Source organism: Protopterus annectens, chromosome 16.part0 (assembly GCF_019279795.1).
Source record: "Protopterus annectens isolate FY-2018-M chromosome 16.part0, PAN1.0, whole genome shotgun sequence".
NCBI classification, from domain to species: Eukaryota; Metazoa; Chordata; order Ceratodontiformes; family Protopteridae; genus Protopterus; species Protopterus annectens.
Window position 1 is genome coordinate 284,628,834 of NC_056750.1, and position 14,927 is coordinate 284,643,760.

At 39.8% G+C, this 14,927-nt stretch overlaps 1 protein-coding gene across 2 annotated transcripts in view; it reads right to left on the reverse strand.

Moving 5' to 3' along the window:
• The window catches only part of OXA1L (OXA1L mitochondrial inner membrane protein), a 634,732-nt gene extending 620,507 nt beyond the window's left edge, over nt 1-14,225 (reverse strand). For both annotated transcript variants that reach the window (XM_044058379.1, XM_044058378.1), the window contains exon 1: nt 13,953-14,225. In XM_044058379.1, coding sequence (XP_043914314.1) covers nt 13,953-14,210 — 258 coding nt within the window. In that variant the 5' untranslated portion in view covers nt 14,211-14,225. The remainder of the gene's footprint in view (nt 1-13,952) is intronic.
• Nucleotides 14,226-14,927: the final 702 nt, after the last annotated feature.

Genomic DNA, 14,927 nt, shown 5'->3' on the forward strand with positions numbered 1-14,927 from the left:
TGGCCCTATTTGCGAAAAATCCTTTCCGCAACTTCTGAATTCAGGGGCCACTCGTGAGGCATCAGAATTGCTCGACTGAGTTTGTCTACTATCACAATGGACTTCCCCAGAATGTGTGTTGCTACAAGAAAAAGTGTTGATTGTCCGTCGCCCATTTCCATACTCTTAGAATCTCCTGATAAAGTGGGTAAGATTTGGTTCCACCTTGCTTGCTTATATACCACACTACAGACATGTTTGTCTGACTAAATCGCAATTGTCCCTGTGGGAAGAGAACTGTGAAGTGCTTGCAACGCGTATAGCACTGCTCTCATCTCTAGAACATTTATGTGCAAATGGTTCTTGTGATCCTGCCAAATACCTTGGATCATCATTCCCAGATAATGCCCCCCCCCATATCTAGGGGGCATCCGTGGTCAAGACTGCATTTTGTTGAGGGGAAGCAAGTGGGTGATCTAGATGAAGTTGATCCATACGTAACCACCATGCTAGATCCTTCTTGCAGGAGTTTGTGATTAGTATTTGGTGAGATAGGGGGAGATCCTGCATAGACCACTGGGCAAACAGTAGCCACTGAAGTACTCTCATGTGCAGACAGGCTAGGGGAACTAAGAGAATGGTGGAAGCCATAGTCCCTAGGACCTAAAGGACTATCCTGGCCTATACTTTGTCTTTCTTCAGCAAGAATCCGACTTGGTTGTGCAACGATTCTATCCTTTCTGGTATCAGTTTTGCTGTCATGATGGTTGAGTCTATTTCTGAGCCCAAGAAGACAATGCGCTGCGATGGAGAGAAGGCTGACATTTTTAGGTTTATTGTAATGCCTAATCTGGTGCACAAGGATAGAGTCTCATCCCTGGTTCTGATTAGTTGGTGTTTGGTGGTAGCAGTGAGGAGCCAGTCATCTAGGTACGGAAACACCTGGAATCCTTGATGTCTCAGGTGAGCCGTTGCCACTGCCATGCATTTGGTGAACACTCTGGGGGCTGTAGTGAGGCCAAAGGGCAGTGCTCGAAATTGAAAATGACTGGCTCCCAGCCGAAAGCGTAGAAGTCTTCTGGAGTGCCTGCCCATTTTGATGTGGTAGTACGCGTAATGACTATCTATGGAGCACATCCAATTGTCTTTCCCGATAAAGGGAAATATCGACTGCAGAGTGATCATATGGGAACTTGGATTTCTTTCCAGACTTGCTGAGTTTGCGGAGATCTAGAATTGATCTTCAGTCCCCTGTCTTTTTTGGAACTAAAAAGAATTGCGAGTACGTTCCGGATCCTATTTGCTCTGTGGGGACTTTTTGGATGACTCTTTTTTGAAGCAACGAGATGACCTCTGATGTTGCACGGTCTAACTGAATGGGTGGCATGTCTGGTACAGACCAGTTTACCGGGGTATTGGAAACAAAGGGAATAAGGTAATCTCTGGAAATTAAGCTTTGTACCCAATGATCTTGGGAAATTTGTAGCCAGGCGCTTGGATACAGTGAAAGATGACCGCCGACTGCCTCCAGAGATGTACAGTTGGGCAACCTCTCAGGGGCAATGGAAGGGACAATCAGAGAAGGTATCTCTATCTCCCTGATGATGCGGACGTCCTCTGCCACGAGGGTGGCGTCTTCCATTATATCCTCTCCCTCTGCCTCTAGGGGAGGGTTGACTTGTGCCTGAGGAAACCTTTTTGGGATTTACGGAACCACATTTTCCCTCCTGTTTGACCCTTGGGATAGGGTCTAAAAGGAAGGGAGAAACAGACTCCGACAGCAGATTAGGTTTTCCCTTCCTTTTCGCACTTGGTCAAAGTCTCTTTCACCTGCAGTTCAAAAAGCATTGAGCCATCAAAGGGGACGTTGGTAAAGGAAGACTTAAAGGATTCTGTGAAGTTACACAGACGCACCCAGGAATGTCTCCTAAGAGAAATTCCTGCTGTGGCTGCCCTGCTCACTCCGTCAGCTGCATAGGAAATCAACCTCATGGAGGAGTTAGGTTACAGATATAAGGGTGGAGAGCTGCGCAGATACCTTGTCCATGGATCCCGAAGCTACTGAACCCTGAAGGGCATCTCCCAACTCCTTCAGGAGATCAATTTGAAGTCTACTAAAATGTGACAGGTAATTCAGCGATCATAAGGTAAGTGCCGCTGAAGAGAAGGTACGCTTTCCATACCTATCCATCGTCCTGGACTCTCTATTAGGAGGATGGATATTGGATGATGTCTCGGACAACTCCTTTTTTGTGGCCACTGCTACCACCATAGCATCCACAGGAACTCCCTTAGAAAGGACGACTTATCTGCCGGAGCAGTCATAAATTTGTTTGGCCTCCTCGGGACAGGCTCCACTGTGTCCGGGGAGGTCCAGGATATGACGCCCAAGAGTTGGTCATAAAGCGGTGTCACCCAGGAAGTGGAAGGTCGGGAACCAAAGACCTCAAGGTACACTGATTCGTCTTCAGTAGGTTTAGAGGTCTTCCAATCACCCCTCTGTCTTGAGGATTTCAAGGATGTCTGCAAAACAGACATCCTCAGAGGGGGTCTTGGGGATCCTTCTGACTCATCCAAATCAGTGTTTGACGTGACTAACTCAGGCGAGTCAATTTGCTTCCTCTTACAAAGTCACTTCTGAGGGAGCACCCCAGTGGGATAATCTGGGGAAGTCTCAGAAGAGGGGACGCCTCCAATGGGGGCTCCGTGAGTCTCTGGTTCCCTACGCTGAGGGGGAGGAGGGGAGAAGAGGTTGCTACCAGCTGCTGGAGGGACATCAGGTCCAAAGGCAGGGCTTTGGCACTGGACAAAGCTTTCTATATTGCTTTGAAAGCCTTTCCACCCCGCTCCGAAGAAGACCTCTGCTCAGAGGAAACGGAGGGTCTGCTCCGAGCAGGAGGGACAGGTTCCGAAGCAGACGTGGGAGGGTCGGTTCCATAGAAAAAACGGGGTGACTATCCCTCTCGGAGTCGACTCGAGAGCGTCGGCTCCCAGACCCCCTCGGCTCTAGACTTAGCCAATGAGGATAGAGTTATTGGTTCCGATGAAGCAGGAAGAATTCTCGGAACCGAAGGATCCAGCACAGAAGGACCAGAAGTGTTCAACTCCGAAAGCAAAGCAGTCGGAGGAGGAGCAGTAATCTGAATATGGGACGGCTCCGAAGCCTTTGGGTCCGGAAGGGCTATCTTTTTAGCCAGAGCCGGGTTACAGAGCAGCCTCTTCACCACCCGCTTGATATCCTCATCCAAAAGTGTCCTGGAAGAACTGGTGGAGATAGGAGATCTCCTCCTCTCTAATATAGGAGATCTCAAAGTAGGTGAGATAGGGTCGATAACTGGTGAATGTCATGATACCAAAGGCTGCCTCGGCACTGAGGAAACAGACGGCACAGAGACAGAAGAAGCAGAATTGGAGCCAGAACTCCTTGGTTCGGTCACTTTAGACTTCTTAGATGGCTCCGAAACTGGAACTGATGGAGACTCTCTCTTTAAAGTTTTGGGAACTGTCTGACCAAGTTCCAGCTGTTCCTGGAAGGAAGTAGTCATAAGACCCTTGTCAATCAATTTGCGTTTTCTCTCATTAAGAACCCTAGTACTAAAGGCATGACAGAAAATACAGGGTTCTTGTAAATGAGCTTCTCCCAGACAATACACACAGCTAGTGTGTGTCTGTCAGTCAATGACATTTTTTGTGAACACTTGTCACATTTCTTGAACCCAGAAGGGCGGTGTTTTCTATCTTTGTACATACTGACAAGAAAACAAAGCTAACAATAATAACTATAACCAACAGGAAAAGGTATGAAGAGAAGAAAAAACTTTTTTTTTTTTTTTTAAAAGGGGAGGACGACTAGCACTCAGAGAGGAAAGGCCCTCTAATTTAAATGGGCAACTACAGCCCTCTAACTAAAACGGGCCGTACAATCCTAAGAAAAGAGGGACAGGGGATCGCACACACTACAATCACACAGGTAATAGGAAACAACTATTTAGATACAAAGATAAAAAAAACTAGACAAAAAATATCAAGATTTATCAAAAAATCTTCTACTTAGCCAACGAGCCAGTAAGGAAACAACCTCAAAGCTTTTGCGGCAAACAAGATCTGGGGAATTGCCGTGAGGCACCATGGGATAGGGGTTAGCCTTGAGCCAGTAAAAGCTCTCGAGCTTTAGTATTGGCCGACTCGGAGCTGAAAATCGACTCCGAACCCATCCAGCAAGAATTACGGAGAGATAGGACTACATAACATCAAAGGTTAAATCTATTAAATAGTTTAGTAATAAAAATTAAAATAAATAAATAAATAAATAAATAATCTACAAATAATTTCAACTGTTCTACAGCTTGGGGTTATATGCATAACTTTTCAGCTGGTATCATTAACATCAAATATTCTTAGTCACTAATTACTTTTCTAAATATCTGCATATCTAAATATCAAGGGCTGCAGAAGCCATAGTCTATCCCAGCAAACAAGCCTAAGGCAGGAAAACAATTTTGGATGGTACTCCATTCCATCCCAAGACACATATGTACACTCTGCAGGAAATTCAGAGGATCATACTTCTAAAATCACCAAAATAAACTTACCTGCATACAACTCAAATGAATTCAGAAACTTATAACTGAAAGAAAGACATGAAATCTCCCGGTACCTTAGCCTTCCAATCTTCCAGGCAGCACAAAATGAACACAATTCAGCAATCACAACACAGAATCCATTACTAACACTACAATGTTTGTTTTTAAAGATACAATACACTAACAAATGCATCCCAAGAGACTCTCATTAAAAAAATATGTTTTTAATGTAATGCCATCATTCAGTTCTTCAGGGAAGATGCATTTCTGTACTTCAGTTTTATGCAATTTCAAATACATTTTCTCACCATGGACTGATCAAGACACAAACAGTAATGGTGCAAACAGAAATGAGTTAGCACACCGTGAATGAAAAAGTAGAAAGTTAATCTTCTAGGTCTCGCTCGGATTTTATATATTAAGTAAGTGGTCCGACAAACGGCACCTAACTTATTCACACCTACCAACTCTCAGTTAAAGAGATCCCAAATTCCAGAGGCCTGCATGCTCGAGAGCAACTGTTGAATATGCAAGTCAGTTATAATTCAGTGAGTGTGTGTGTATGTGTGAGAGGGGGATAACTAAACCTGTCTAAAAGGACATACTCATGTGTGTAAAAACACTTGAAAAGCCAAAAAATGCATGCAGACATAGATGGTGCAAAACCCTTTATCTAATGTTTAGTACTTTCATCACACTTTCACCAGAGCACTCTCCATAATTCAATCAAAACCGCGTAATTTGAAATAACTGGACACTCACTACTGACCTTCTTTTAGTCATGTGAAGTCTTAAGTTGTCTTTCCTAAAATTTGTGAAAAATAGCTGTTTTTGTAAATGCTTTTAAAACTGTCCATGCCTAAACAATGTATAAATCCGTGTTAATAATAATCAACTTAAATCTCGTTTGTCTAAGTTTTAAATATATTTTACAGTTCAATAATTACGTAATCCAGATGAGTGACCTACATCTGAAGTTTTGGGTCTTCTCAACTGTTTTACTTCTCACATTGCCTCAATCACCACCTCTTGGAGCAATGCTATTGTCTACCACAGAAAAAAAACATTTCATAAAATCAGCACAAGTATTTTTATAAGGCATTGTTAGGATCTTATTTCTAAATACTGTACATTCATTCAAAATATGCTGAGAAAGTCTCCTAATGGTCTTCTTATCACAAACACTGTAACATGCTTTGCATGTAGCAATGTAAAACTGTTCCACAGCGCCATACACAGCGCTTTTTTTCCTATTTTTTGCAAATGGGGTTGAGGTGTCACAACAATAGTGACCATCATTTATAGACAATGTTATCCCATAGGAGTTAGAAATATCATGTATTTTTAACTGTATCAAAATACTGCAAAGAAATCAAAAGTCATTCATCAATAAATATACACCGAACACAAAATCCACACTTTTGCACAACACTTGCTTTTATAATAGCAAATGCCTGTTCTACAGATAAAAAAGGGGAATTTTCCTCCTGGATTTATAAAACAGTGTTCCTTTTCTCACTATTTACATTAAAGAACCATGACTCCTCAGGTAGACATAAACGAACCTACATAATTTTTCAGAGAGTGGGATAGTTCACTAGTGTCCTGGAAAAATGTTCTCCAGTCAGTATACCACCTTATGTTTCCCCTGAAAAAAGGCAATTACCCTAGTGGGACTAACCCAGTAAGCAAAGTGTAAATAAAATAAATAAAAAGTCATTAAAATGGAGTAGTGTTACTATCACAGTCTTTCCTACACACACACACACACACACACACACACACACACACACACAATTCAGTATTTTGAGATTCAGTCACGTGAAGTGGACCCACGAATTTCAACATCCTGAAGGTAAACCACTCTACATCGAAAACAGGACTATCAACTTCCTAGTATGCATGCATCAAGGTTGCTTTTTGGAGCATGCAAATAAAACTTCATAAAAAACAAACATTCCCCCACACCCTCTGCTAATTATATATACTAACTCTGAAATCTCACGATGTCCAGGGAAAGGGAATATTCCCCTAGCCAAGGACTGTCGATCTTGCACACCTGTCAACTATCTGTGGTCAATTAAACAGATTTTGATCAAACCAATGAAACTCTTATACATATTATATACACACATATACATACATATAAATTATAAATTATATATCACACTAATTTCTTGAAATGCACAAGCATTGACACTCAGGCGATTCACAAAAACATTCTGAAAATCAACATGTAAAAAAACACTTAGATCACAAAGTAAACAAAAGGGCAAACATTTTCCTTCTGCAATCCAATCACTAAAATCCTACCACTCATTCAGATAAAATTTGAATAATGGCAGTGTCACGGAAAGGGTTTTCTAAGGAAAGGTGCAGATTTAGGATTAGGGGCAAGGTTGGGGTTTGCTTGCATTATTAAGGTGGATTTCACCCTCTTGCCCACCTTACTAATGTATTCTAACCTTAACTCTCCATCCTACCCTAGAAAAAACACTTTCCATAAAACTAAGTATGGAACCCCCCCCCAAACACACACACAAAAACTAAGTCTGTCTTCTTACTTAGTCCTTACTCTAACCATGACCTGCATACACTGGCTCAAACTCTCCCATCCCCAAATGGCACAAATTTCAGACTATCTGAAATTTTTGGCATTAGTTTTGCCAAACCCACACCTACCTTACCCATATGTTCTGGTCATCCAATACCTTCAAATTTCGATGAATAGAACACTAAACAGTATTTCAGAAACATTCACTGCTACTAGCCAGACCAATTTTAGGACACACAGAACAAAGTTACTGTTCATTCCAACTACAATATATCTATTTTGCACCTACAACTGAAGCCGGGGCTAGGCAACCTTTCTAAGCAGTATTAAAATCATAACTTATTTTCTTGTAAGATATTCAAGTGCCAGACAAACATGAGGATGAGGTGGTTACACATACATGTTTAAACTCACTACCTAAATTAGCTATCAATTACAATCAATAAAGTGGCTCAAGTTTGCAAGAAATTCTGTCAAAAAATAACAATGAAAAAGAAATGTCACTGATGAAGATATTCCCCCCTCTGCTGATTCCCAGTGGAGGGCCATGCAATACACTGCTGATTCCCAGTGGAGGGCCATGCAATACATTAAAAGTGAACAAGCCTGGGATTTTTGAAGAAGAGCAGAGCCACAGCATAGCTAAGGTTGTAGCTTGGCTCTTAGAATACACTGAGTCGAGCCAGAGCAGACAAATACAGCAGTTAAAAATAACCAAGTCTGGAAGGAGAAGATTATTTAAGCAAAAAAAAGCCCTGCAGTTACAACTAAACATACACTGACATCGCCAGCATTAACTGTAATGAACGAATGCCGATAGTACGCCAATTACAATTCCTAAAAATGTGGGCTCAACCACCCCCTTCGGCATGCCAAATCTGCAGATTATCGGACAATGAAAAATGAGAAAATTATAATAATCATCACAACATAGAAGTATAGCACTCTGTATGTAATAAAAGAAATGTGGTCTTGGTTAATGGAAAAATATATACATATTTTCCCCCTTATTGTCTAATGACGATTTAGTGCACAGCAATTTCTCTACACTTTGTAAGAAATGGTAAAGCAGCCCCAAAGTGAAAACAAGACACTGCCTAAATGGAACAAAAGTCTTGTGACATTCTAAATTTTCTTTGTTAATTCTATGCAAGAAACCATAGTTTAGTTTCCTTAAGGGAGCCCACAGTAGTGTATAAACAGTATTCTTAATAATCTGTTTGGGTACAAAAATACACATTCTAGCCCAGTGGACTGTACTCCTTCAGAGAATGTGCACCACCTCTGACGTGAAGTTGCTACAAAATATAACAATATTGGCAAAGACCTACAATTTTACATTTTTTTATTTCAGCCTTTGGTTGGTAAACGCATACACTGTCCCCAACAAATCATAACATGTATTTGCCAGCAATGATCCTACGATTACTCTTTGCTTTCATGTACAAGATGCCTCCAAACTCCTTTCCCAAAAAGTCAACCCAGTTCTGCGCACATCTCTGAAACGTAATGGTTAGGAAAGTGAGAGAGATAAAGAACCAACTACTCCAATAATACAGTGAGGAAACGAAAAGAAAAAAAGAATCTACTAAAATAATACAGTAATTTCAACATGTTGTTATTGAACACACACACACACACACAACAAATAACACTAAGCACCTCTTGTGGATTCACAGCACTGAACTAAAATCAAAGACAACTGAGAGACTGAGGCTTACCTTAATAAAAACAAAGAAACAAACGAGCTCTGCCCATGCCGTCCTTAGCATTACTAGTGCTTTCCATGTTCTCCTGATCTTTCTTTCTCTCACTGAAACAAGCTTCTCCTCAGTGGAAACATGCAAGCACTCTGTAGTAATGGAAATAATGCACCCCTTATCCTAAAAATCATCTGAAAATCTCTTATAAAGAATTGACCATCAATGTTTTACAATAGTCCTCTCCCATGAAAAATGTGTAAATCTTCTTCCTTGTCAGCACTGTGGCACCACCCTCCAGAATTCCAGCTAACCACAATGCTTGGATATGTGGGCCAGACCCAAAAGAAAGCACTCTCATCCGGCAGGTCTGGTCTGAATCAAGTCAGCAGTAACTCAAAAAAGATTTTTTTTTAAATTGTGGCTCAGGTCTCTCACATTTTTAATCTGCTAGATCATTAGACCGAGTTGAGCAGATACTCAGGCTCTGGCTTGCTCACCTCTACATTATACACTCAAGTACTACTCTTTGGCATTGGCGTCAGTCACTGTTCATAAGCAGAGAGCCCAGTAAATGTCACAAAGTCTACACACAAGCCCTTCTACAAATACATAAACCTCTAATCACAAACTTTTGCAAACTGAATAATAAAAATCTATACTTTTAATATTAAAAGGTATACTACTTAATTTTATTTAATGTACCACAAATAAACACTTGCATGAGGAATTGTAAAACAAATGATTTAAAAAGACAAATGGCATTAAAAAAAAAAAAAAAGACTACTGTTTTTCCGGGACCTACTACTAACCACTAACTAAAACATGTACTGCATTTTGCCTACATCTTACTTTTACATTCAGCAGTCACAGGCAACATCCAAGCTATGAATCCCAGACCTCAGCTCTCATACCAAAAAGTCCTCTGTGCCCATTTCAGAAGGCAAAGTCCAACTGCTGTTATTAACATTTGTTCTCAAAGTCCCAAAATATGTATTTTCTGATGGTTTAAAATTCTAAGTGTGTAACTTCCTGCTTACATAGTCCAAATAAGGTAACAACTTCCGAGAAGTTGTAACAGTTTCCACCATTTGTTCCATCTCCACTAAAAAACGGCAACTACAGATTATGTATTTTGCATTATGCAAGACAGTTGCAAATCACATAGCCTATGATAAGGTAAATGACGTACTTCCCCTCAGCTCCATATCACTTAAGATTCACTTGCTGCGGTTTATTATGGTGCCAGCTGTCTCAACAAAACGATTAAAAGTAGTCACAAAAATTGAACCACCCAAAATTCTCCTTAAAATTACCACCTCAGTAAAAAGAAGGGTCTTTCTCTCCTTTTATCACACTTTATTCTGTGGCACCCAACATTGTTCATCACTATATCTTCCTGCTCTCAATCTCTTTACAATGTCATTCGTGTTATCTGCTACATAAAATTCATTAGAATAATTTTTCCATCACTGCAAACCTCAATATGGAACTAAATCTAAGAGGGACTGACAGTGGTAATTGGGCACAGTGGTAATTGAGCACATATAACAGGATACTCCTATCAGTCGATTTTCTAAACTTAACAGATCTATTAACTTGTCCACTTCTATCTTGGAATAATATTTTAAGCAAATAAATAGAAATACAATTATTTCAGTATCTACTTGTCAGTACTTGGTACCCATCTGAAGTTACGAGGCTGAGGCATCATGATTTTTTCAGCTTTTCTTGCCACTCTACACAGGTTGAACTTATTAGATTCATAGATATTCCACAGTCAGAGCATCTTATGAGCATATCCTTTCTCAGGCTGCACCTTCATTCTCCAGGGCCATACCAGTCAATCCCACAGTAAAATGTGTGTATACCCATCAACAAGGGAGATTGCCATTTAGAGGATCAGCTATTCATCTACTGCCATGGCTTTGGGATGTGGGAGACAATGAGAAGGCACAAGTAAACACAGGAAGGACATGTAAACTCTACACAGAAGACAGCACAAGTGGGAGCTCAACAAGTGAATGAAGCCCTATGAACCATCAATACTAAATGCTTTACTAAACATTCACATTTTCAATACTATAACTTACAAGTATAGTGCCTTAATGTGCCATTATCTACAAAAATACTAAAAATAAAGCACAAAAGATGAAGGCTATGCATTGATAACAGGCTCTATCTTGTTTGAAGTCCGGGGTCTTCATTCTCTTTGTCTACAAACGCATACCATGTAGCTCAAAAAAAGTAACAACTAGTCCAGTACTTCTGAATCATTTCTAAAAACAGCCATTTGTACCTCCTGGGTGTTAGTGGTTTACAAGTCAAATGAAAACATACCATATTTCTTTATTCACCAAGACAGTGTCTGCAACTAGTCACTCTATCACTGAACTACCTGGGTAAACAAAATAAACAATGCTCATTTCAAAAAGTATTTTACTATTACTATGCAACTATAACCAAATCTGGCACAACGGGGATTACACATGGTAAAAACAAAAGTTACTACACACAAAAGTGTAATATGAGAACAGAACAGATGCAAGGTACCATTATATTTTCAATGTATTTATTTACAGAAAACTTTGATTATGCTCGATGAATCACAAACCAATTTGTATTTTAACTGTGATTAAAAACAAGATACATAATTTTATTATCAAATGACATGAACGTTTACTTATTTTTTAACCAAATAAGTGAAATGACTGAAACTGGATGCTTTTCAGCAACAACTCAGGATTATAGCAATTGCAAGCACATATCAGGAAAAATGGAATAGAGTCTACAAACAGTTTGAATACATTTCATACAATAAAAATGCAAAGTCTTGACTTCTACCCTTGACTTAGCACTACTCAAGCTTCTACAAAACCTCAATGATCTCTTAAGGGGAACTACCAAGTTGAAACTATCACTGCACAAAACATAAACTGGGATTATCAAAAAGTTACTTATTGTACTTTGTGCAATACCCGATCTTCTAAGAATAATCTATATTTTGTAGAAGAAATTATATTGTTTATACGTGCTTCTGTGGTATATACCTTACTTGTTATGGGACTGCTGAATTTAAACTAATTTCCTCAAGTGAAATACATTTACAGGTATCTATACAAATGTGCACGTTGTAAAATTGTGTTGAGTAAAGTACTGTGTCTATATCCTGGACCATGACTGAAAAAGGGTCTTAAAACTAGTCCTAGTCCATCTACCTGGTTAACAAATAAATACATAATAAACAGTGGTATCCAGGGATACTGGAAGATTGTGTTTACAGTTTAAATGATCTCAAAGGAACAGGTCTATAACAAAGAAAATTATAATTGGATTTCTGAACACAAGTTGTTATATGTTCGAGGCACGGATATCAAAGAAGTAACTTTGATGTTCAAATTGAGAATACATAACTACTTACACATACCTTGAAAGACCCATCATACTTTTCACAGAACAGACAGCAGCCAGGAGAGAAGTATCCTTCTGACGGACTACCAGCTTTAAAAGCTGTTAAACATGTCAGGCTGATTTCTTTTTTCCGTTTGAGTCAGGAAAAACTGTTGTATGTTGTTTTAGGTTCTTATCACTACCATCAAGTGTATGAGCAAGGCTACAGTATTAACAACTCTACGCCACACACAAGAAAACATGTTATTCACCTCCATGACATCAGAGAGGTACATAACATAGTTTTTCCCTCATCTCCACTATTAAACAGCATGCTACATGTACTACAAACATTGTCTTATTCTTTCAGCTGCTCCCGTTAGGGGTCACCACAGCAGATCAACTGTTTCCATTTCTTCCTGTCCTCTGCATCTTGCTCTGTCACACCAACTACCTACATGTCCTCTCTCACCACATCCATAAACCTTATCTTAGGCCTCCCTCTTTTCCTGTTACCTGGCAGCTTCATCCCTAGCATCTTTTTCCCAATATGCTCTGCATCCCTCCTCAGCACATGTCCAAACCAACGTAATCTTGCCTCTCTGGCTTTGTCTCCAAACCCTTCAACCTGGGCTGACCCTCTAATATACTTATTCCTAATCCTGTCCACCCTCATCACACCCAGTGCAAATCTTAACATCTTCAACTCTGCCAGTCAAGCTCTGACTCCTGCCTTTTTGTCAATGCCACTGTCTCCAACCCATATAACATAGCTGGTCTCACTACTCTCTTGTAGACCTTCCAAACATACTATCTACATATTACACAGATACTTGGATGGCCAGTACTGGCAAGTGACACAGTTGAAGTAACACTTCTTTGCAGTGTTTTGTAATTATACCCCCTCTCACATTATTGACAATTCCTCTGTTTATTCTTCCTGTAACTTAACTTGACTTCATGGCAAAGTACTGAAGAGTACAACCATTACACCAGACAACAGTTGCATAGATCTTGTTGTTCAGAAAATGCACATGCACAGCTCTCAACCAATCCTGGTCAAATTTCAACAGAATCAGGGACAATCTGGGACACTTTTAAAACAACAGTACTACTAATCTGAAACGCTGACAGATCAAGAGAACGTAAATTAATATATACTTTCTAAAGTACAAGAAAAATATAACTGTAATTATTGCCATTATTTATTAAGTGTAATTTGCCATCCTTTCTCCAAAAGTCACCAGTTTTAGGACATATTAAAAGGGAGAGTGCTAAAATTTAAGTCAAAAAAAGGAACGAGGTGTGTGTGTCAGCATACATGCCTATATGCACACCTGCATTTACCTTCTCAACGGAAAAAAATCAATAATTAAACAAGTGGATATGGTTTTGTCAATACAGGTAATAAGGTCTTACGCATTCAAGCCATCTAGGTCCCTTAAAAAAAAAGCAAAACGCATTTGAAGATCACAAAAGTATAAGCAAACATAACCCAAATCAAGAAGGAAGTGACACTCAACCCCAATTATGCATAATATAAAAGTGCTACACTTCATACACTGACACAAAAATAGTGTCTGACATTAAAAAAAAAATCATTTTTTTTTAATCGTGAAGCCCATATTTTAACAACATCACATTAATTTAGCCGTGTGAAGAAGTAACACAGCGACAACGAACACTTATCAACTTGAGCACAACCCGATCACACTGGCAGCCTGCCAGACTTGCCCGTTTTTGTACCTGATGAAGTAAAACTGCCCGAATTACAAACGTGGGTTTTGCTGCGACGGGCATAATTTCTTTGCAGAACGAAAACACTCTTCTGTTCACTATCCCCATGCCCTTTTTCCAGAGCGCAGCCATCTTGCTGGATGACGTTACAATGTCAGAAGAGCTTGTAGGGAAGCTGGTTGGGGTCAATATTGCCAGACCTGAAAACTTTGAAAACGAAAGTTGACTGCCCCAGACATTCGCAACGTATCCATATCTTTGAGTCATACTTTTTTCGCATAAAACGTACGATTTACCGATAAATAATTGAGAAATGTGGCCACTAAATTACGGCACACTGTTGAGTTTCAGAATTCATATTTTTTTAGAAAATGTATGTTAACACAAAACATGTTGTTCTAGCAACTAAGTTTGAACGAACAATACTTAAAAAGTGTCCCTAATTTTATTTGTTGTCGCTTGTTCCTCCCTAACCAATTATTTTGGGCTTTGTCCAGAATTATTGCAGTAAAAAGTTGACAGCCTGACAAATATGGAAGTACGTAAATGAGGTCTTTATTAGGGACTCATTCCTCTCAAGTTTGTTTGTTTGTGTCTTTCGGCTTTTTCCCGGTTACGGGTCGCCACAGCGGAACTCCGGTCCGCTAATGATTGGTAGTTGATTTTTACGTGCCGAGTTACCAGCCCTGACGCACAACCTTCAACGAAGGTACGCATGTCTCCACGCAGAAGATGCTCTAGCTGAGAATCGAACCGGACAGCGTCTGACTGTGTGAGGCGGCAACGCTACCGCAGCATGTAACTCATTATTATTGAGGAACGTTCCTCATTTCGAGTCTTAAAAAGTTCATAAGTTTCACATTGAAAGGGTCTGCCACACATTCAGTGTTTGCATATTTTAATGGCTATCCGTGGCAAACAGAAATGAATTGTATTAATTCGTTAAAATAATTATTTCATAAGTAAAAATGCCACGGTTTAACC